At 37.7% G+C, this 25190-nt stretch overlaps 1 protein-coding gene across 2 annotated transcripts in view; it reads left to right on the forward strand.

Moving 5' to 3' along the window:
- The window catches only part of SMYD3 (SET and MYND domain containing 3), a 361948-nt gene extending 337001 nt beyond the window's left edge, over window positions 1-24947 (forward strand). The window contains exons 11-12 of one of the 2 annotated variants that reach the window (XM_085219596.1): window positions 18854-18962; window positions 24211-24947. In XM_085219596.1, coding sequence (XP_085075722.1) covers window positions 18854-18962; window positions 24211-24312 — 211 coding nt within the window. In that variant the 3' untranslated portion in view covers window positions 24313-24947. The remainder of the gene's footprint in view (window positions 1-18853; window positions 18963-24210) is intronic. The other variant, XM_085219597.1, reaches the window with a different exon arrangement.
- The last annotated feature ends 243 nt before the right edge of the window (window positions 24948-25190 follow it).

Here is a 25190-nt window from a genome sequence, read left to right on the forward strand (position 1 = left end):
TTCAGTGGACAATGGAGTGTTAAAGGTGTTCCCATGGGACACGTGCTTTCTTACGAGTTTTCAGAGGTTTTTTTATAAAGATGTTTTCCTTTTACTTCTTTTATCTATTTGTTGTGTATGTCTACATGACCTCCTGAAAATACAAACACAGTCTTCTATTTGCAAAGCCCATTATCAGCTTTGTCTTTAGCCTCATGATAAAGGTCAAGTAGATTAGTTAGGGAGGTCCTTGCCTTTCTAAATCCACATTGGTTATCTCCCTTTAGATAATTACTATCATGTACTTCTCTAACGTGCCCCAGGGTATTGTATCCATTCCTTGAATACTGCAAGGTTAAATTAATCTACTTTTGACACATTTCACCAGGCTTCAGCTCTGCTAACTGATTTAATACCAGTGCTTTTGTGATTAGTCATCTTGGACTGGGGAAATAGAGCAAGTGTTCAGGAAGAGTATTATTCTCTAATGCAAATCCTTTAAGAAACACTTGTGTTAAAACAAGTAATGTTTCTGATTTCTCTTGTAACTGTTCTTCTGTTATGTTCTATATGTTCTAATCTCATATTTCAGTGCTGTATTGCCTATGCAAATTCATGTTATGCACAGAAAACCTGTGGGAATAAGGGAGCACAACAATAAGAAAAAGATGACTAATATTAACCTCCCTGTAACCTCTAGTCAGTCTTTAAAATGCCACAGAAACATTGAAGCTTTCCAGGTTCTCATTTTAAAGAATAATATTCTGCTATTAAGAAGTCCACATTTCATACCTCTCAAAAAAAGAAAGGAAGAAAGCAACAAGGTGGTTGGAACTTGATGATCCCTGAGGTCCCTTCCAACCCAAGCCATTCTGTGATTCTGTGAAAATAAAACCAAAGAAAAAGGAGATACATAGCAGTTTTGGTTATTTTTTCATTTTGCCTTTTTTTTCATTGATATATTTGTTTTCATTTAATAATTACAGCAGAAACTTGGGGACTTTAAACACACCTATACATGTATGCTCAAACTTACTTGCCTCTAGTGAATGACCCTTGTCTACTGAATGATCAAATTCAATAATGGTTTTTTAATAGGTGCTTTATCCATAGGTAAGCATATGCCTTTTGCCTGGTTTTTATTATTAATCTTAATAACCACAGGACTTCAAGTGTTACATAGGATAATATAGCATAAGTAATATGGAGAAAATACGGTCTTCTTTCGAGATCTTTCCTCTTTAGTTTTCAAATGAAAATATTTAGTTCTGTCTCATTTACACTTTCAGTATAATATTGATTCCTGATGTGATATTAAAGTGGGAGCACTTTAATATTTCAGCTTTGACAGTTCTCTGTCTTCAGAGGCCAAATGTTTTCCTGTGGGAGTTATCTTTTCAGCAAAGGAGCAATGAAGATTTATCACAATAAGCAACACTGTTTCTTCATCTCCAAATAATTTGTAATGGCTACTGTGTGACTATTTCACTGGTTAACTGCCCTTTTAAAAATGAGAAAACTCAATAATAATATATAAAGTGGTACATATTTTCTAAAGATAAAACATCCCCATCCCCAGAGTGCATTTTTTGCATTTGTAACCAATGTTCATTTGTAACAAAAGCATATATCCTGTGGTCAAACTAATCTATTATGGTAAGAAGCACAAAACTTCAAACATACATTTTCCTTCCATCCTCATTCCCTGAGAATGGATGGAGAAATTATTTCTCCCTATCACACGCTTTCTATTCTTTCAAATTCCCCAGTGATGTGACATAGTGTGCGTTGGATTAAATAATTCAACAATACCCTTATAGTTAAGAAGCTCTCCTGTGCTTGAGGTCAGCATGAACAAAGGACACTGGGGCCAAAATGAAGATGTGTTGTCTTGTCTCAATTTCTCCATTAAATCTAAAGAGGAACCCTTTTTAATGTATTTTTTTAATTAGTTGAGGGAAGATTTAAATGCTACAGAGACTTTGTCAACGTGTTGCCATCTTGCATGCTGTTCCATTGGCTCTGTGTGGTGTATTTTAAAAAAGCCAGGCTAGATTGCAATGTATCCAGCTTAAGGTTTTTCATTGGCTATAAATCTGTTTTTAAAATCCTTCTAAATGCTGATATGTTTTTGTTGCTAAGGGTTTCCTTAGGTAAGGCATATTCTGTGTTATTCCTGAATGATTACAACTTCTCTGTAGAAGAATATATAGTATCTATATACTGCAGTGTACAAAATATTTTTCAAATGCTAAAACTCTGACCTTATAAAACAAAGAAATAACCTTGAGTCAGCCAGCCAAGGGCTTTTTATCAGTTTAATGTAGCAGAACTCAACCAAAGGGGCAAATTTTTGTTTTTGCTTGCCACTGATGTGAACACTGCAGCTGTGCTTGTGTATCAGTATTCATTATTGCTAGTATTCCTCCTGGGTAATGACTGATCCAGAAGAATTTGAATCTTCATTTTATTTTTTATTTTTTATTTTTTTAATTTTGGTGGAATCAGACAGAAATAAAACTCTATCATTTCTTTCCACAATTTCCTGGAAGAAGGCAGAAGCTATTAAAAATTGAAGGCATACATATCTCATGCTATTCAGCTAACTGATAATTAAAGTGCAATTATATTTTTCATGGTGTAGATTGTGTCTCTTTTTCAAAGAAATTAGAAGCTGTAGCCCTCTGAGGATTGTGTTCTTAGTCTATAGGCATTTATTATTACAGCATTTACTAAATGCAATCACTTGTGAAGTTGGAACATCCAGCATAACTAAAGGAGAAATTTTACAGCTAGTTGGCTTCTCTTTTTGGAGGTGTGATGTTCCTATATGAAGGCACTGTCCTCTAGCTTCTGTGTCAAAGATTAGTAAATTACAAGCAGAATTAATCATTTTGTCCCCATTTCAAGTTGGAGAGTCAGATTGTGGTGCAAATTGCCCCCACAGTGAGAAGTCTGAGTCGACATGACAGATAACTCAGCTCACAATCTCATCTTGAATTATTAATGCTAGGAAATATTCAGCAGAGTGAGTTAGATTTTCAGAATTTCCTTTTCAAGAAGTCCTTGACTCTGCTTTGACCTGTAAACCTGTGAATATTAAGCTTCCCATTTGGGTATCAAAAGTTTGATACCTGTTTGTGTGAATATCCTATTGGATAAATCTTACTGTCACATGAAATTTTTCTGAATTCATGTTCAAGTATAATAGCAGAACTGATTATTTCATAACTGTAGAGAACCAACAGCAAGTAATTCTAGGAAGGGTTTAGACAGGAGGATAAGGCTCACTTAGGTAAACTAAGCAGCTATTTCAGTACTTCTTTGAAACGCTTTCTTGAATAGAGGTGGAGTTAGAGCTCAAATGTTTAGATGATGCAGTGTAATGTACACTAGAATGGCATGAAATGACTGCAGAACTCAGACTGGAAGATAGACGCCAGAAGACAATGTCTCAAAAAACTCAAGATGTAAGAGTGACCAGAGGATTCCTAAGTTATAGGAGCTTGGAGGAGTTTCAGACTGTGCTTTCTTCAGGCACTGCATAATATGTGAATTCTGAAGAGGGATTTAAATGAGGCGGCAGTGATATTTTGGCAATTTGGCCAAGAGGAAAGAAAAAGAGATACAAAGAAAAATGCACAGAAATGAAGTTTAAAATAAATGGAAAAGGTGTCTCAAAGGTGTCTCAGGTCTGTTACCATTGGACGATCAGGTAGGATCCAACAGGGAAAAGCCTAGTGGAATGCCAAGTGTGATTTCTGTAGCACTGTCAGTACAACTTCCATGCCTGAAGTATCTGTTTTTTCACTAGAAATTACAAGGAAAATTATTTCAGTAGATTTTTGTCTTTTTTTGCAATTTTATAAGAGTCCAAGCAATTGACGACTTGTCAAAATGCTTCATGTCTTGAATAGAAAGTTTGCTTTCTGTTCAGTTATTGAACTTAGCAGAGATTTCAGATTTTAGAATTTTTCCTTTCATGAATCCTAAATAATTGTTCATCAGGGATCAAATTTGAGCTCCTTAGATACTTAGATCCTGAGGTGCAATTTAATCATGCATTTAAAGTCATATTTACAGGAATAAAATAGATGATTGAAGCTTTGTGTATATCAGGAGCTCAGTACAGTCTTTCTCTTGTGCTTCATTTCCTTGCATAAGTTGAGTAGCGCTAAAATCAGTTCCTTTAAGAGAAAAAGAGAGAAAGTCTTTTTCTTTAGAGAGTACCATCCATCTTCCTGTTTAAAGCAACTTAAATGAGAAAGTTTAGTACTGAAGCTGCAGTTGCTGGCACTTTCTTTGTGTTATAAGCACTTTGTTTTGCTATAAGAAAGGGAAGATGACAAATAGAATAGTGGGGACAGTGTCTGAGAATTTAGATTTTGATTTGCTAACAACCTCCTTAATGTTCAGATTTCAATTATTTTGACAGGTATGAATATGGAGGATGAAATTCACATGCAGACAGACAGCTTATGCACCACATAAATCCCATCTAAGCCTTTAAAATGTCTTTTAAGTGGGCCTAATTGATGCATAGGACCTATGCTGGCCCCTTACACATGGGAGAATTTCTCTCAGATTTTAGGTTTGAAATAATTAGCCAATGTACTTTTCTTTAAAAATCTTCTTTTTTGACCTGATTCCATTCTTCCTAGTGAGGTGCTTTCAACCTTTCTTCACTGTAAACATAAGCATTGAGGAATATTTGAAATCACGACTTATATATTAGATATGAGCAGAAATGAAACGTATATTGGAAAGGTCAGCATTTAATAAAAATTCAAATATATTTGAATTTGATTAGACACCGTGTGATGTGTGCAATGTGCACGTGGGAATTGTGCAGAAAATCCACTAAATGAGGTGATGAGAAAGCATATTTTGTAAAGGACTAAATTCGTCATAGCCCTTAATGATTCTTAAGACCTCGGAGGAGTATAGAATTACTATAGCAACTGACTGCGTGTTTGCTGGTTAGCATTTGCTTGTACATTAAGCACAATCTCCACTTCTAATTAATAGTTCATAATTTACACTTATTGTACCATCAATTTTGAATCAAAAGGTAGCACAACAGGAATATTAACCCAATAACGCAAAATATATTCTTGTATCTAGTTTGTGCCTTACTCCATTTTATCTAGTATCTGAAAGGCAAATCTTTTTTTTCTTATCCCACATACCAATTTTCTAGCTACCTCCTATCCACTTAGAGAAAGAAATCATCAATTATTACTCTGAAGAGGGGACAATACATGATCTTTATCATTGGATTTTATCTTTACTTGCATTTCTTGAGATGCGTGCTTTTTTTTTTTTTTTTTTTTTTTTTTATGGATACTGTTTTTATTTGTCCAGTACTTTCACCTCAGTCATAAATAACCCAAATAGATTTTAAGGTACTGTAATTAAATCTTTTCAGATACTTATGTTTCTCTTGATTTAATGCAGCATGGCCCTATATACTTTCTAAATGGTTCAAATTAGATGTGAAATAGCTTTATGTTTGTTTTCACTGGGAGCATTTACACCATAGCAGAAAGAATCCACCTTAAATTCACACATTATGTAGTCATAATTTCAAATCAAGTCAACTCAGGGTACATTCAGATAGGCACTGTACGATGGCAAATGTGGAGCTGACTTTTGATCAAATCCCCTATAAAGTATTTGTAAATATCTTTCAACCTATTTTAACTCATTTACCTATCTGTAAGGTAGAGATTTGTTACAGTTCATTGAGTTTTGAATAAAGTAGTAAATGTGATACAGTAGAACGCATAAGGTGGGCAGACAGTAATAATTTTGTACTCATAAAATGGTTACTGGGTGACAAAGATACTGGGGAAAGTGCTCTACAAGTACAGAAGGCCTGCACTGCCATCAGTTTGTTCACTGTTTTGATTTACAGAACATATTATTCACGTAGATGGTTATTTACTGCTTTTAAAAATAAAACTGTTACTTGTAGGGTCATGCTACAGATGTGCTGACAATGAGAGCATCTGATGTTTTGATACCCTACTCTGTACATAGGCTTGTGATGTGGATGGCAGGTCTGATGACTGTAGAGGTTAGTGATCTTGTCAGGAGCACTTTCAGGTAAAGATGTAAGAATGATATTCAGAGAAAGGAGCCTTGGAGGTGATCAAGCCATAGTGAAAGCTAGAGAATATTTGCTGGTGAAGAGTTTGGAGGAGGGTAGACTGAGGAAGAGGGTTGAAGTAGAAAGACAAAACTGCTAAAAGAGGAGGAAAAGGAATGAATGAGATGAGTGTAAGTGCCCTGAGTATAGACAAAACAAGACATTCCTGTAGTCTTTAAGCCAGTAATATCTCCATTTATTGCTTCTCTGTTAAGAGGAGAGGCAGATAGCCATTTTCATTGTGTTTTTTCTTGTATAAATACTTGTCCACATGAAACTGGCTTAAAATGTTATGTCTTGGAGGTTGTATAACACTGTATAACATACTGTATGAGATGACTTAATCTATGTTATATAATGTAGGAATCAAAAAATTGTTGTGTGTTTATATTTAATCCTTTTTCTCATATTTTAAAATGCCAAAGCAATCTGCATATCTGAATGCATTCATTTTAAATCTACTTATGTCACGGTGGAAATACTTTTGCTATCCAGTAGTGTTCATGCTGTCAGTGTACTTCCTTGCACAGCAAAATTTCCCTTTTGGCTCATCTCTATTCATAAACAAATGTCATAAAGAAATTAGACTCCGCAGTTTTTTTAAGCATCTACTGTATAATGTCTCAAACTAGCAACAAAAGGAAAGATTCAATTTTGCATAACTTACTTGCATGGTTAGCATTATTTGTACTTCATAGCAACATACAAAGTCTCATTACATGGGTAAATTATCCAAGTCTTCTACTGAATTGTAATTTAGAAACTGTGTGTTTGGAAGTAGATATCATTCATACTGCTGTTCTGGACATGCACTGGTAAAGAGAATGGTAACATCTAGCAATGCATAGCTTTGGTGGTTTTTTTTTTCATGGACTTATATGTTAACTTAAAATTTGATTTGTACAAAAATTACCATAGTAATCCAGGTGCTTTCTGGGGAGACGGGAAGTCTCAAAAATGTGGCCTACACATCAAAGCAGTGGTCATTCAGCTTTAGGATGGCATCTAAAACATGACTGAAAAAGGTAGACTGGACATGTGGCAAAGCTGCCAAGAAAAGTCAAACCAAGAGCACAGCCATCATGTTCATCTTGCTGCATACCCATAGTAGAGCAGATCTGATTATTCAAGACTAAAGATAGCAGCTGATGGTAGCACCAGCTAAGTAAAGACTAGAACTGAGACATATATCTTATCATATGAAGTACCTTCATATGATCAGCTGTTAATCTGATAAGGGGAAATGTAAAGAACTACCCTAAATATCAAAGACTATGATAAAATAAATCATAGGTTTTACCCACAAAAACCTACAGGAAGCCAGAAAACAATTAGCAGAAACCTTTTAAGTACTAGTTTTTCCTGTCAGTCAAAGTTGCTTTGACAGAGTCTTTTTGAAACAGGGAGGGGATGGATCAAGAACATTGCTTGGTGTAACACCATGAGCAGAAAAAGAAATAACATATCTCAGACGAAGAGCAATAAATTTGTATTCAAAAAGTATGTAGTGGCATCAATGTGTGGCTGCAAGGTGACCTCAGGAAAGATCTCCATGTTTCTAGGAAATAAACTGTCATCTGGCAGGAGAGCATCATTTTGCTAGGCAGGTCTTTTGCTGCATTCTGTTGAGATGCATCTGGTTCAGCACAAGATACAAACCACTACAGAAGTCTTGAGATTGGGTGCCATAAAGCCAAGAGATATGTAAGTCATATTTCAGAGAAATCACAAATTGACAATGAAATGGTGAGGTCCCATTGTGCTATAAGCTGAGTCTGTGACATTTTGGTTTTGCTTGAGGCAAGTAAATGCCATTTTTCATTTTGATGCCTGCTTCATCCCTCATGGATTCATAGTTAAAAGTAAAGACTAAGTATATGGTTTTCCTATATCTCACAAAAGAGTATTGACAGATTTTTTTCATGTCTGCCTCCTGTACCAATTTAGAAAGATGCCCTTTAGGCTACAGAAATTAATGGACATGTCATAGATCAAAGGGTAGTTTCCTGAGGTTTTATGCACAGTACACTGTTACATGTCTTAACATGTTATAGTTTTTATTGCATACAGAGAGTTTGAAACAGCTGTTTGCTCTTGCTTCAGCATCTTGCATGTAACCCAGCCAAGTGAGCAATCACCTTCTGTCACTTCAGTTATGTGTAGGTGGACAGGGCCTAGGAGTGGAAGAAAAATTTTAAGAAAGAAAAGATGACAGAGGAGGTGAGAGGGGAAAAAACAACCTGGTGGTATAAAGAATAGAGAAAGAAGGAAATATAAGGAGTAGGGTAAATAGCTAAGGAAAGAATGATACAGCAAATACAGAAGGAAAATTGAGAAGAAAACAGGAGACAATATCTGGTAAAAGAGGGAAAAGATCATTCAGAAATTAGAAATGTGAGACATGACTTGTCTAACTTGTTCCTTGCCTAAGGAAAGACTGGGATGTGTAATGGCAAACCAATTGTAAATTCTGTGTTAAAGGGTTTTTGCTGGCAAAGGAGTATGACCTGTGGCACAGGTTGATGTAGTAGGCCAGAACCTATCTAACCTAGATAGGCTACCTTGGCAGCTCTGCTGCACTTGCACAACAGCTTGCTGGAGCATTTCCCTGTGTGGTAGTGTTAATTCAGAGCTAGATCTATGAACCTTGTCTCAGAGTGCAGAAATTTTCAGGGAACCATGGGCCAAGTATCACAGTCTTTCTTTAGATCAGTGGGACATAACTAACATTTGATAGAAAAAAATATATTCAATAAAGTCTGTGTCTGTTTCTTTTGCTCATTTCCCCTCCTGTGCCATAAGTCAGTGTGTTAATTGCATCTACACAATTGATGAAGAGAGAATGTGGTTGCTCAACATTTCATAATTTTAGGCTGTTATAAGCATCTTATTCATATGCCTGTATTGCAGCTGAAGCTCTTTCTTTGTGTCTGCTGCCCTCAGTGAATGGAATGCAAGGTTAATGTTTACCACATTATTTCAGATGATTCCTGTCAGAATTGGGCCCTTGAAAGTACCGTCGTAGGGCCTGGGTTGATCCTGTCCCAGTCATGTATCTTCTCATAATTTGTTGCGCAGATCAAAGTTTTTTTCTTTGATTATATTTGTTGTTTTTATAAGTCTAATGGGCTCACGGCCATTTTCTTCCATGTCATGTTTGATCACAGCAGTTGTGGTTTGGCCCAAGGAGGCAGCCAGTGTTCTAAGGCTCTCCTCTCAGTGACTAGAGTTCCCATAATTCGAGAAAATGTTATTCTCCCAATAGACTCATTATGGATGTTTATGTAGGAGCCACTAAGTGAGAGATAAAACAGTTAAGTCCTTGGGAACTGAGTTTGAGCATATTGTACCCCATATTTGCAGTCTGCAAACTATTTGTTTCTGTTTATAGTTGAGAGATTTACTCAGTACGTACCCAAATGCATTGCACTTCAGCTTAAATGAATTGTTCATGCCTTGTCCTGCCTATAGAAGTAACTTCGTTGTGTTAAGATGCAAATACAGTCTAGAATCTTGTAGTGAGGGAATTCTATTCTGTTGGAAAGTATGTTTTATCCTCTTGTCTCAGACATCTCTAAACAAGCTCTCGGTCACTAGGCTGCGTAGTTGCAACTCAGTATAATTTTGCAAAACCTCAGAATCTCTTTGAACAACTACGATTATATATGATTACAGAGTGGTTGTCCCAGTGAGCATTGAAGAAAGAAAGCAACATTTGAGCAAAAAGTGAAACAAACATCTTTTAATCCAAAATACTACATATTTTGGGCAGTGTTTTGGAAATTTGATTTTGATTCTGTGAGGCTGGCATTAACATTGCGTTATAGCTCTTAGATGCATGGTGTTCCATGTGCTAGCAAAAGCTGATGTCATCACATCAGTGAATGAGTCAAGAATTAAAATCAGTGGTATTATACCAATTTACATCAGTGGAAGGTTCCTTGAGATGTTCTGCTATCTGTAACATACATGTTGGATTTAGCCATTGGAGACAGTAGCTCATAAAGTAAACCAGGTACTGATATGAGATACAATGTAAAGCATGAAAGCTTGAAAATTGCTTTACTTTCTGTGAACTGAAATATTTGTTTCATTTTGGGTCCTTTTCTTCCTCAAGCAAACTTCTCTTAAATTTGTTTGCCCCCTGCCTGTTCTTCCAAGACACTAATGTACTCATTAATCAAGTTGTACAGCAAACATGACTTCACTTGAAAAATAGTTGCTCAGTGAACATGCTACTTTCTATTACAAATAGAGAGTTCAAGCATGCCTTGGTCCAACCTTGGAAGCTCCCGCCTTGGAAGGATTGCACCTTTTTCCATCTATGAAAAGGTGATGTGGCATTGTTTGAAAAAATCTGTTCTTTAAATTCAACTAAATTTCAGGCAGCCCTTTAGAGCTTTGGAGAGATTGTTGCTCATGGTTGCTATTCATAAAGTTCATAGCCAGTCTTTTTTTTTTTTTTCCTGTAAAGAATGCTGTTTTCCCCCTCCACTTTCTTCCAGATTATTTTCTAAGAAACTCTAGAGCAATTTTCATGCTTTTTGGGTCATGCAAGAAATTTCTAGCCGGCTGAGTGACTAGACAGAGGTTAGTGTTCTCCTGTACAGACAGATGATCTTGTTTAGCTGTCACATTTTAAGCATATAGCTTCCTATTGAACTCTCAAAGCTCTTCACAAATGTCATTGAATTTAACCTCCATTGAGTAGACTGTTTTCCCACCTTAAAGATGGAAAATTTGACGTAAAAGAAGTAAAGCCAGATATATAAATACCTATCTGTTGAGCTCATTTGAAGTGACAGGATCAGAATTGCATGCAATACTCAAGATGTAGAGGTATGGTGTATTTTTACAACACTTTTATGTTTTCCTAAAAAATATCTTACTGTTCAGTTTGGTTTGAATTTTTTTTGACCACAACATTCACAGAGCAAACGTTTTTGTAGAAGTATCTATTTTAACTCCAAAATCTCTTCCTCAAGTAGTAGAGATTACTTCAGAACCACAACTGTATATATAAATGCATACAAGAACATTTTAATGGGTAAAAATAATAATAATAAAAACAACAATAATTCTCTCATGTCCAGAATTGGAAAGTGACAGAAACTCAGTGAAAGGACTTGTGATTCTTTCCTGACCCACGGCTGTCATGAGAACAATGTCTCTCCAAACCACAGCCATCCTGTCTGACATTACTGTCTCTAATCTTTTATCTGGAGTTATTGCATCACACCTGATAGTTTCTCTACAGAATTATCTGGAGGTATGATAGAAAAAGAAAAAAAAAGATAACTGTTGCTTAAACCAGTGATCTAACTCACATTGTCAGCCTTCTGTATTACAACACACTTCTGAGGTGATCTGAGATACTGTTGAGTGTAGAAAAGGCCTTTTGCACTGATGCTGGTAACACTGCCAGCTGCATCCTTTGTTGTGCAGTTTGCACCTGCACATGCTCATGCACACTCACACTACCTATCTGAGGTTTACTAACTGTAGTTACAATTAGATGTGGGTTGCACTAATACTGGGGGGACTCCTTTCATAACAAGGGGACAGGGAACTAATTAGAGTTAAGTTTTCTGCAGTGAGCATAGGAGTTATAGTATTGCTTCTCATTCTTTCCCAGGTTGAGCTTTAATTCTGTAGCTGAAAAGGAAATGTCACATAGAGGTATAGATTCATGATCTTCTTGCAGAACACTGGAGTCTAAACTTGCTTGCTTGTATCTGCATCCAGTCTTGCAGCTCTATTCTAGCCATATAAGATACCAAGGGTAGGCCAGTTTTCTTAACATCAGTGACTTGCAGTAGATTAATTGCTCGGAGTAGAATGTGAACACCAAGGTCTTTGTCACAGATTAATATTTTTCTAGTACACATTTCCCTTCCCTTCCCTTTACATCTCTTCCCATGCATGTTCTTAGTAATAATTGTTCTCCCACTCTTCCTTTGCTGTCTTTCTTAGACTTCCTGAGCTTTCTGGCTTTAAACATACTCTCTTTCACTTTCTAATTACTTTTTTAATAAGTTCTTTGAACTAAACTGTTGACCCTGTCCTCTTCTTCCTCTGGCTATGGAAGGACTTAGGCAGTGTATTCCTCTCTGAAGTAACAGATCATCCTACTATCTTTAGATGGTAACCTCATGACAAAAATAGCAAGAGCCTCAAAATGCTCTGAAGATCAGCCAGGACACAAGGACAATTTTTGTAAAGTCTTTTCCTTCTTCCATTACAAACTAAACACTGTTTCTTACCCTAACATTTCCTAACACCAGAAGATAGAACACTTGACATGGACCACTCAGACAGCATCAGCATTTTAAATTGAGTAGTTTGATCCAGAGCCAAGAAGAAAATAGTGGTTTATACCACTCCACCATTTTATTAAAGTTATCTTTCAACAAGCCAACATCTGGAACGAAATTCATTTTGATGTGGCATAGATTGTCACCATAAGGAATACAGCAGAATGATCAGCAGCCAGAGAAAAATGATTTCTTAGATGGATAGCTAACATTTCTTGTGAATTCAGTCAATTAAGAAGTGTGATTGCTTATTTGATCACATCAGTTAAATTACTGAAACAAATACTAGTAGAAGACTATACAACATAAATGTGATGAAAAAGATTTTGAACCATGATTTCATAGATCTAAATCCTGAATTGTTTTCAGTGGCAGTTATTTCACGGAGATAAAGGGACATGTCTAGAGTGAGGACAGAATAAAAAAAAATTAAGAAGAAATTGGCTGTCTGTCACAAAAATTTCTAAACTAATACTACTGTTTCTGCATTTTGTTTGTGAAATACAACATGCCTTTTAAGCCTAAAAAACTGTATGTACTTTCATTTGGTTTGGCAGAAACAGACAGAAAGACAAGACAGCATGAATCTGAGAACCAGGACCTGCATGAACCATGAAAAGATCATATTGCCTGAACCTGCACACAGTTCTTGAGATCCAGGTTCAATTCTTGGCTTTCCCAGGGGTTTTTCTTTTGTAACATTTGAGAAATCATTTTGTTTACCCATGCCTCAGTTTCTCAACAGTGCAGTGCAAGGACAGTCATGCTGTACTTTTCAGTATGATGGCGCACTTAAATGAGTTGTGGTCTTTGATGAAACTTTCAATATTTAAGGTAACAGAGGATTTTGTTGATAAAGGAGTAATACAGATAGAGAGCACATGTAAATTAGACTGTAAAAATGTAAAGCCAAGATGTATTATAGTCAAGAGTATAGAGACTTCCAAAGGAGGTTTGAACAGAGGTGCAATGTCTACGTATCTCTACTGATAGCTGACCATGGCTGGCTCAAAGAACAAGGCTGACTTTCTGTTGTTAGCTAGAGATAACTAGCAGTTACTTCCAGGAAATCCTCCACGCTAGTGCTGAGGGATTGATCCCACAAGTGACAGAGGTAATATTGGGGGAAAAAAATAGAAAAAGCTGATGCCTACATTAAAGTGTTCTGTGGTGCTTTGATTGTGTCAGTGAGACACTATGATGGGGAGATCAAATGGACAATAAAAATTTCAGGGCAGCTGGAATATACCAACTCTACTACAGGTAAAGGATTTTGTTTGCTGTTCCAAAACTGACATGGTTGCTACAGAAAGGTATAAGGGGAGTTTTAAGGTCCTGAACTGATTTAATCATTCCAGGTCATCCATAAATAGGGAACTGAGAGAGGGAGGAAGGAATGTCTGTTTAAAACTGTTTTTTGTTTTTTTTTCCCAAGAAAAAAACATGTGATAACATGAGAACAGGGCCAGTAATCTTTTGAAAGACTTCTATGGGGGCACTCTAAGATTATACATCAATAATATAGGTATACTGCCCTGAGAAATTATACAATTACAATTACAATTTGATTTCTAATACTTAGCATGGAAAACAAAGTCATTTATTCTGATATCAGTAACATTTTCTCATTTCCTCCAGAAATAACCCTATAACCTTGTTTTATTTCAGACGAAACTCTTGTGCAGGGCCAGTGATTATTATAATATTAAACTAATTATTTATAAAAAGGATATTTTCTATAAATAGAACATTGTTTTTTAAGCACTATTTCAGCTTCAGATTCCTGTTTTTGGTATAAGAACAGATAGGTGAAATTCAGAGATCAGACTGAGCAGCTATAGCACAGTTCCTTTTTTTTCAGTATTAAGATCTATGGGCTCCTAGATGAGCACAGATAGTTTACCTGTTATACTCCCGAGGAATATGATTTCCTTGACTGTTCATAAAGCAACTGGATCATTCTTGGAAGTGTTGATAGATACCAAACATTTTGTACTTTTTAGCATAACTAACAATTTGTCCTTAAATATGTCCTAAAAGTCATCCCAGTCACTGAATGGAAAAATTATCATGTGAATTAGATGACCAGTGTCACATCAATAAATAATGAAAAAAGCAAATAGCTGGACACCATAAAAATAATTCTTAGACTGCAGTCATGTGAACAGCTTTAATGACTGTACTCAAATACTGCAGTCATGTGAACAGCTTTAATGACTGTACTCAAATACTGATTCAATCTGAAATCAAGAATAAGTAAAAAAAAAAAACAAAAAAAAAACAAACAAACAAAAAAAAAAAAAACAAGAAGAAAAGAGGGTCATACTTATCAGGTGCTGTATTTGTGTAAACATTTCCATCCAGCATAGCTAGTGTATTTCTGTCTGGAGGCTGATGCTTTCCTCTTTGCATTCGGCTCACACCTTTCCTGAAACCCAGAAGCCTGTTCTTAATTTCTTCTCTGTTGCCGTGGTTCCTAAAACTGCTTTATGTCTTTTATGCTGTCATATTTACTTGCACTAAAAGGTACTACAAAGCAATTTGCAGTCATGTATGGCATCACTTTTCACGTGTCACCATATTAAAGAGCCTTGTAACATTTCTATTTTAAACCCTCATTTCAGGTTTTACAAATCCTGCCTGCTTCTAATTACGTCAGGCTGAAGACAAAGGTGCAAATGTTAACCCTGCAGACAGATTTACAAAGACAGAGGAAATGGTAGGAGTTTATTTTAAAATATGAGGTATCAGAAAAGACAGTGATTTTGCATATTCTTCCTTTTTTAATAGTAGGCTTCAGGTCCTGGGAGAACACAAAATTTCTGATTATTCATTTTCTAATGGGAGATAATTTGAGTGAAATTAGAGGAATCACAGTATTGAGAAGTAGAAGGAGTTGACTAAAATTTGTCAAGTTTGTTTCTGTTATTTTTTTTTACATTGTTGTATATAAAAGAATGCAGATGATTGCTTGAAGGGATTCAGAATTGAAATAGAGATATAGAATGAAGAAAATTTTTCTTTATAAAGTGCATCAACAGTGACTGCTCTGGAGGTTAATCAAGGCAAATGTCAGGGCTGAACTGCAAATAGGGGCTATCGAATTCATGGTGTATTAGAAACTGCTATGGCTTTACAGAGTATTGGCCTTATCTTTGTCTACTGAAAATTGATATCCTTCTATTAAGTGAACAAAATGCAGAAATTGCTGGTTCCTGTAACAGTGAAACACTGAAGTAAGCTACCTTACTTCAGAGACTAAGGAATAGTTTTCATTTGAGGTTTTGGATAGTCAGCTAGACAGTGCTTTCTTTGCCTCACTCTTACCTGTGCAGTTTACCTGGCACAACCCAGAAAGAGAGTTGAGCTGGAGATTTTCTGAGAGAGTATAACCCATGCAAACCCATTGGGCTTGGTGGCTGCCTCCAGCAAAGGCACTAAGAGAGCTGGCCAGGTTACTGACTATCATATATGAAAGGCCAAGAGGATTGGGGAGTTGTCATCCGGGTTAGAATATTACAGAGCAGATGAGCAGACAGCTTGATAGGTAACAAAAGGTTGGATGGTGGAAGTCAGGGGGTTATGGCCAACACGTTGCTGACTGAATGCCAGCCAGTACCAGTTGGTGCTGCGTGGGACTTGTTCAGGACTGGTCCTAACACCTCCACCAACAACCTGGAGGAGGCACTAGAAACTGCTTGGCTGTTGTTTGCAGGTGACACCAAGTTGGGGACCAGCAGATAGGCAAGGGACAGGCTGGCTTGGGTTCTGTTAGCTAGAGGCTGAAACAAAGTTGTACTGTCTTAGATTAAGTCTGCGGTTTAAAACTTGAAGATTTCTCCAAGCCTCTTCCAGTTCCCTTGTTTACAGTGCAGCTTTACTTGATAGTTATTGTAGTCTGTTTAATCTCTCTTTGCAAGTGAATTGCTGTGCACTGACCAGTGCCGAGGGGCAGGAAACATCACTCCACAGAACTGTCTTCCTTTATTTCATCTTTCAATATGATGCTGTTCCCCTTCCCGTCCCTCAGGCCTTGGTAAATCTCATAAAAACCTTTTCAGATTGAAATCTTACTCTTCCCAAGCTGTACCGTGTTTTGCAGGATGTATTCCTCTATGGTTGTGTTATTCTCTTGTTGACAGTCTTTAGGTACCAGTTTCTCTGGCTGGTTAATGTTTTCCTTAGTATTAAACATATCCATTTGTTTTGTTCAGAGCAACATACAAGGATAACAGATTTGCTCTCAAGTACCTGACACTGCTTCTTAACTCTTTTTGCCATGCCATCTTTACACAATATTGAATCCTGGGGATGCCTGGAAGAAGCGAATGACTTTCTGCCCACTTACATGTCTTCCAGAAGAGCTGCAAGCTGCCCGAATTTCTCTTATAAACTCACTCAATGCAGATGCTTTCATGAAAGGTGTTCCAGTAGTTTAACAGATTTATTCCAGAATATGATAATAAATACTAGTTTCAAATGTCAATTTTAAGACTTGCAAATGTAACTATATACATGCATAAGATCTGAACATAAATCAGTGCAATAAAATAGCTTTGTAAATATTTATGAACTCAGAGCTCATTGTTCCACACTTAGTCCTCCCATGTTCTCATCTTAAATTTTCACTTGCTTTAGTTTATGGTTGATAGTCTGGACAGAGTACCTGACATTGTTAAATAGCCTCCTGTTTTCTCTGGGTATTGCCCATACCGCAGCGGTAAATCTTTACTGACTGCAAGTGAATGTGTGAGCTATAAAGAGAGACCTGTCTGCATGCAGGGACGGATTCTGCACTCTGGTGTATCCCTGTGAAATTCAGCAAGCTACGTGCTGCAGACTGAAGCACAGCCTGTATTTGTCCATGTGGTCTCATGAGGGACCAGACAGAGAAGAATCAGAGCAGGGTGCAGCAAAGTCTACCAAGGACTGCAGAAAGTTATCCACGCAAAACTCTTTGCTGCTGCTTCTGTGGCCATGATTGTTGCCCAAGGCATCCCAATATTTCAGTAGCCCTGAATTAAAGGGGGAATTACCTTTTTACTCCATTCATAGCCACAGTCACAGGTGAAGGCAGAAGTATGCACCCATATTAGTATCATTGTTTTGCAAGTTTTAGAAAGTTGCGCACGTCATCACTATTCCCATTTGTGCCATGCTATCTCTGCAATTCCTATTTACTCTTTGCTAATCCGCTTCAAAATCTCAGACTTAGTTGCATTTTTTTCTTTAACTAGTAGCAGATAGCACCATGTTAATCGATACAATAATCAGAAAAAAAAAAGATATAAAAATAGTCCTTCTGATAAATTTCTAGCATCTATTCATCTGAATTACTGAAATTCCTTAGTGATCGGTTGGGATTGAGACAAGTACTGCCATTTTTCTTCTCTTTAGCCTATTGACTCTCCTTTTTGGGCTGCAACCCCAAAGAGGGCTGAGAACACTGCTGTGCACTTCTTGTAATTTAGTGATCTGAACAGGTGGTGCACATGGGAATTTAGGATGAATTCTTCACATGAAGCTGGTTTCTGCTGCCTCGGGAGAGGTCTTCATAGATCAGGGTACAGAGATCCTACTGGCGTGCTTCCCATGTGTTTCTGTGTCTTCACCGAAATTATGTGAAATCAGCAGAAAAAGGGATTTGGGGCATGCAAGCATTTTCCATGATGCTTATTTATTTTCATTTTAGACGTACGACATTTCATGAGTGTCTTGAAGGGAATTATTGATGACATTGCCCTCCATCTACGTCCTCAGGAAGAGAACACAGTTCTGCTTTCATCTCAACATATGTTGTTCTGAAAGTAACTCCAGTGAGGTTGATGGAAAACTTCTGCTTCTGTGAAACTGAGAAAAGGAGTTTTTCCTCATGCTAGCAAATACCTTGCCTATATTCACAAGCCAAATCCAAAATGTTTCCTTGAACATGCATTACCAGTTCTTTCTGCAATAGGGAGCAGCAAGCAAACCCTCAGAAATGATGACACACTTGGTGTCGTGTGCAGTCCTTCTCCTTCATCTTATAGGATCCAGGACAGGTTTTCCTACTGAAGCTTCCTTGAAGAAATTATACCTCTTCAGGGATGTAGGATTGTGAACAACCTCTGTTTGCAACACTAAGTACAGTAAATGCTATTGTGCTATCCAACGGTAGCAAATGAAATAATCCCACTCCAGTCACTTTCTAACAGGATAATGTTAAAGGCATTCCTTTGAGATAGAGAGTAATAATTTTCTAATTCCCCTCAGTATTTCATGCTTCTTGGTAGAGCAGCTAATTTTCTCTGAGTACCTTATTAACATTCACAAGGACTTTGCAGTCCCACCCTAATAACTCTCCACAGAGGCAGTGACTGTGAAGGTGAGAGCCGACACAGTGACGCATTTCCCTCCCTTTTCTCTGCAGGCTGTATTACCCTAATTTCCATCCACTGAGGGCTGTGCAGCTGATGCGAGTGGGCAAACTGCAGTACAGTCAAGGCATGTTACCTCAGGCACTGGAGACCTTGAAACAGGTCAGTATTTTGGACTGCTTCTTCCTTTCCCACTCCTTTGCTAACCCCAAACCCACCGTGGATTCCCTTCCCTCCTGTCCTGACTGTAATTTGTGCCTTTGAATATTTCTCACCACTTGTTCTATTATCAGTGCTGCTTCCTCAAGCTGCAGCTGAATGCAGTGATGGGTCACTGTTGCACAGTGTTTCAGGAGCTGCCTTTCTTTGGTATCAGTCACTGCTAATTACAGTTTGATAGCTCAAAGGTGTCTGAATGAAAAATGACTATTAGATCTAAGAGATAAAAATATCTCAGTGCCTTCTACTCTCCCTACCATAGAGTAGAGAATCTGGGACCAATGGAAGTAAAGAGCAGGAGCAGAGCTGTGGTTTCCACCCTCCTTCTTCCCTATAGGTATCTGTGATGTTGGATAGAAGTTTGCCTTTTAGTGCTTGTATTTTATTGTGAGCCACACAATCAACAGGCATGCTTCTCGGTCCCTTCTATTTCTGTATCATTCACCATTTTCTTCAGTCTATTTTTGCAGTTGTTTTACAAGTCGCTTTTTGGTTTTAAGCTATCCCTGCTGGACCTAAACTGATTTTGTATTCATCTCCTCTTATCCTAGACTATTTGTCCTGCCATTATATTGCTATTACTATCATCTTAAATATATTGAAGAATCTCTTTTCAGGAGTGATGTCTTCAGAACATGGGCTCACTCACTTCCTATCTCAAACCCTATATCACTGCTATTTTTCTCCCCCTGGACAACATGCTGCTTCAAGAAGTGCCAGGCTCATTTGCGTGTGTTACCATCTCTCCTTTGCTGAAGTTAGCCTGAAGGCAATACCAGTTCTATGAGGTTCTCCAGCTCATCCTCCTGCCCACCTCTGGTGCCTGATTGAGGCTCTTTACTGCCTTTGCTCAGTGCTGCAGACAGGAGCAGGCCCCAGGGCTGACAGCTGGATGAAGCTGGTGCCTTGCTTTAAGTTGATGTTTTGCTCCTGTCTGGATCTCCTTTAGATAACATTCATGACTCTATAGATAACTTAGTATTTTGTACTTGCTTTTTTTAAGCCCCATATCTATTAGGTTTTAACATCTGATCATTTATACAAACTGGATAACTGATAATTTTCACTTGTTTAAATAATAATACATTTGATAGTGCTTTTTTTTCTTCTTTTTTTTTTTTTTTCTCTTTTACTAAATCCTAGTAATTTAAATCTTCACTTGATACATTTAACTTAAATTGTGGTCAATTCTGATGATTAAGAAGCTGATGTGACAGTAATCAATTATATTTTCCATTCTTTATTCAGCAATAAGCTATATATCTGTCACGTGCCAGGTAATCTGCTGTGCTATTTCCCCTGTCATATTTATAATTTCCAAACATTCAGACCTTCCTTTTTAGCAAGCAGTGGGCTCCCAGACAGAGGAGAGATCTTCATAGAGATTTCTGCAATACATCAGCAAGTGTACTTCTAGTAGCTTTTCTAATATGATACAGCATTAAGTGAAAATGGAGTTAACTCTCCTAGAGTCATCTCTGTCTACATCTACATCTTTGCTGCTGTTGATGAAGGCAGAAGTTGTGATACCTTTTTGTATATATTTACTAAGTTGCCCATTGCAATCCAGATTGTTACTGCATTATTCTTCAAGTGCAAAGCAATATTTAACACAGAAACCTTTTTTTCAAGCTTTGATCTCCTCTATCCATAAAAAAAAGGAAAGGAGCATGCTGTTTACTGTTCTTGCCATGCATCAGTGCATCTCTAATCTTGGTCTCCAAGCCAAAAGGATACAGTAAGGGCTTTGCAGCTGGGATACAGAGCCATTTACAAACTAATTCTATTGCATCTCTGTCTGCTGCCCTTTCCATCTACCCCTTTCCATCCCTACATGTAAGTCAGGGAGAGCCTTACTTCCCACTCCCACGGCTGAGCAGAAGTGAAAGATTCCTGTCACCCTGCATCCCTGTGCAACCTGTACACATTGGTCACAGTGCTTCTTTGAGTGGGATCTTAAGCTGACTCCCTTCATTGCTGTCTACACTGAAACAAATTAGAGCAAAATATAATTCCCAGTTTGTTGTGAGTAAAGGATGTGATTCCTGATATAACTCAGATAATATCCTGGGGTTATATCGGAACACAGTTTGGTCTTTTGTGATTAGATGTGTCAACAGAGCATGCCACATGCTCAGAGCAGAAACTCGATTGCCTTCTCTGCTTCATTACTCTTCTTAATACACTCTGACATTGAATAGCACCCTGTTGGAGCCCTCGTCAGACTAATTTCAGTGTGGCATTAAGGAGAAGGATGTGGAAGTTGCAGAGGAATCAAGATCTGAGTGAAATTCACCTCACTCATATAAATCCTGTTTAATCAGGCACAGCCACAGAGCTACTGTGATTTGACAGCCCCTCTGCATCAGATGTGCAGATGTGCAGGACCCATGCACCTTCACACATGGCTGTACAGTTCTCTCTGCTGCCTGGAAGTGAAGCACTAGCACAGCCACTGTAATTGCAGAGCCCTTTGGTTTTGTCCCAAAGTGCACTCGGTAACACCAGCGTTTGGCATATGTCCTTGTATACCATAATAGCACTGCAAACTCCCCACTTTGGTTGCCCATAACCTGAGTGCAGCTGGACTCTGTGAGGGCAAGCAGGGTAAAAGGGAAGGCTTGGACCTGATTTCTGACCCCTGCCTCCTTGCAGCAAGCGTCTCTATCCTTCTGTGAGCTGATGGGCATGGTTTTCTTGCCTTGTGAAAGCCTGCAGGAGGTACGACATTGTTCCCTGTCTTGTAATTCCTGGCATGAGGGCAAAAAGCACAGGAAGAGGAGTAAAATCCCTCCCAGGCTTCACAGCAAAAAATTCCCTTCTTCTAGGTGTTTGCTTCAAATGCTGAAATGTTTACGAGCCCAGTACTGATCGGCTTTGTTTTAGTTCTGACTGCATTCACAAGGGCCCCCCTCAACAGGGAGACAAGGAGAAACACTCCCTCTTATGTGTCAGCCTTCACTTTATGCCATCTCAGCTCATGGGCATTTGCTTCCTGCTTTCACTGTGATGGAGTGGAGACATCCTGCATCTGCAGGGAGCTGTGACAATGGGCGTCCCATCCCATCCCAATGCAAATCAGGAGCAAATGACTGTGCTGCATTTCATTTGCATTCATGGAGCAACAGTCATACCACTACTCTAATGGGTTTATTATTCTTCGGGGAGACTGTATGGTTGATGATGCCGCAGCCTCTGCTGCTGCCTTGCAATCACTATAGTTTTTCATAATTAGAATTGTGGTGTGTGTGGTCTTCCTCTCAGATGCAAGAACAAGACTCTGCTCAGCCTTGGCTCTGCTGGTTAGCTGTAAGATTTAGAAGAGTAAAGGGGTGTCGGAGAGTTGGCTTATTTCTCCATACCTTTTATACTTTCTCAATAACAAAGTCTTTGCTGTGGAGGTGAAATTATTCTAAATTTTGTGCTGATCTTTGCAAAAAAAATAGCTATATAACTTCATGCCAGTGTACCTTCAGGATTACAGAAGTCATTGTTATGCTGACTTCAGTACAGCCCGGTTCTTACTTGTAGTTCAGTGTATAAGATAGAATATTGCATGAGTATGATTTTCTCTCTGAAGGAGACAGAACAAAGATTGGGTACATTTACCTGCCATACTGAAGAAAGAAAAGAAATGGAAACAAACAGTTGCAGATGAGAGAGAAGTCAGCCATGGTAGTGTTATCTCAAGGTTAGGCATGAAGTTAGGGAATTTTGTCTTACGATAGAGACATATCATCATGGACATCTCCAGCTGTGCATCAGGCTGCTCAGGACCATCACTACTCGCCAGGCTTTTGTCTTGTAGATGGGATGAAGATCAAGGTCAGCTGCCTTGGGACCTGGCATGCCTGTCCTGGTATTCAGACATGTCCAAATGCACAGCTAGTTAACACAGGCCATTCACAACAGGTCCATCACCTTTCTTGACCAGGCCATCCAAATACCAAATGTGTGTGGATCTATGGCCAGTACACCTTGCCATTTTATCCTGGAGTTATCCAGTCCATACTTTGCCTGAGTGTAGCTACATTGTGCTGTATAGCAGCATGCACAGACTCCAACCTTCAGCTGTTCTGCTCTGCACAATCCAGGCATTCCTACATCATACCAGTGTTCATCTTTCTCTATCCAAACTGTCTCTGGCAGGTAAGGACTGGCTCCTACTGCTTCTTGTGCTACCTCTTCCATTATTTATATTTATTAAGCTCTTGTGCAGCCTAATACCTTATGCTCAACTATAATACACGTAAGGGCTTACTGTTTACAGCATTTCCCTAACATGTTAAATTAGGGAAAACAAACACTAAAAACATTTCAGCAAATCTTTTCAGAGAATATAATTATGTCTTGAAAATGTTTTGCAAAACATGAAGGGGTTTTTTATTTCTCCTAAAACAAAAATTTGCAAAAATTGAGGATTTCTGATTTTGTTTCACATTTCTCAGGCATTTCTAAAAAAAGTGAAAGTGAAGAATTTCTTTTGTTGTGTTCAACAGTGTATTACCATTTAATAGTAAGGCATTGTGCTGCTCAGAAGTTAAATCTGTAGAGCTCTTTGCACACTGATTTGTTTTGACTGCTATTTCAACTTGCTCTTTCAACATTTTGCCACCTACCTCTTCTTCTAAAAAAGTAGCTAAATGGAAACAAAAATAAGTGATGACAGAATTTCCATGTGCTTGCCCATCTCTAGAAGTTTGAAGTAGAATTTCATTCGTTCCTCCAAAGACTTTTTGTTTGAAGCTGTGCATCATTTCTCCATTTATAGCCTGAGCACTTAATTCTATTTGTTAAGCACTAATTTCTACTTATAGGACTTTGTGGCTGCTAAATATCACATAAATATCACAGTCATTTTTGAAATAATGTATCAAAACTTTGGGAACCATAGGTAATCAATCTTAAAATTGCCTTCATGCCTCAGTGCAAAAGCACCTTCTTCTGCTATGCTAAACATCCTTCTGTGCAATACATTAGCGAAGATTTAACATCTAAGAATAATGTGTCAGTACTTCCTTCTCTGTCAGAGACAAATTGTTATGGGTTTTGAGATACTTAAGATACTCTGCCATGCACTAAAGTCCCCACCTTGAGAGCTAGCACTTACATTCATGCCCTGCTGCAGTTACCAACCCCTGAACATGGTCTGCACAAAGTCTAACTTGTCCCTTTCTGTTTTCTTCTCCAGGCCTATGATATTATGAAGGTGACCCATGGGACAGATCACAGCCTGATGCAAGCCTTGATGGACTTAAAGGAACAGTGTGAAGCCATCATGAAAGTACCCTGAATAAAACCCCAATCTGGAAAACAAGACATTCAAGGAGAAAGGATACGGAATTCTTTTTGTTACATTAGGAAGCTTCCTAATGTGTTCCTAAGTGGTTTTGGTATATTTTCATCAAGTCCTATTTTCTTTACAAAAATGTTTAGTGTTTATTAGTTTTTCTCTTCTGGATTGAGTTAAGGTTTGGAGGAATATGTGATGTTTTCAGAAAGTTTTTAACTTCTGCAAGTCAAAATGGTAGTAAGTCTGAATATTTGCTCTTAAGACATGCTGATAAAACTACAAACTTAAACATAAAGCAAGGATAAATGTAATTTGTTTTTATTTAATAACCAGAACCTCAAATCCAAATAGCAGTGAATGTAGGAAGAATTGATAATCAAATTGGAATCTCAGTGATACAGGACACAACTTCCTGCTAAGCTTCTCCCACATGCTTTCTAGATATTGATTTCTGTATCTTTTCTGTTATCTCTGAATGATCACAAAGTCTAACTGTACATCTTATGCTTGTTGACTAGAACACAGCTATACCTTTTTTTCTACCAGACACCTAATTTAGATGGTAACACTTGATTATCCATTTACAACACGTGATTTAATTGATAATAAATACTGAGAAACACATACCATCTTAATTTGCAGCAAAATGATATGATTTCATTGAGATGACCAATCAATTATTTGTGCCAGTTTATGCCAACACTTCAAGATATAGTCATAGAAATAAGTAGAGAGATCATGTTTTTCCCTTTAACTTCTCATTAGATTTGGTCAGATCCACTTTTCTTTAAAAGATTCCCAATATTCTAAATTGCATCTTGAATTTTTAGAGGTGATTTTATATATGCAGTATTTGTCTGCATTCAATAAACAATGAG

This window comes from Meleagris gallopavo, chromosome 2 (assembly GCF_905368555.1).
Source record: "Meleagris gallopavo chromosome 2, MGAL_WU_HG_1.1, whole genome shotgun sequence".
Taxonomy (NCBI): Eukaryota; Metazoa; Chordata; class Aves; order Galliformes; family Phasianidae; genus Meleagris; species Meleagris gallopavo.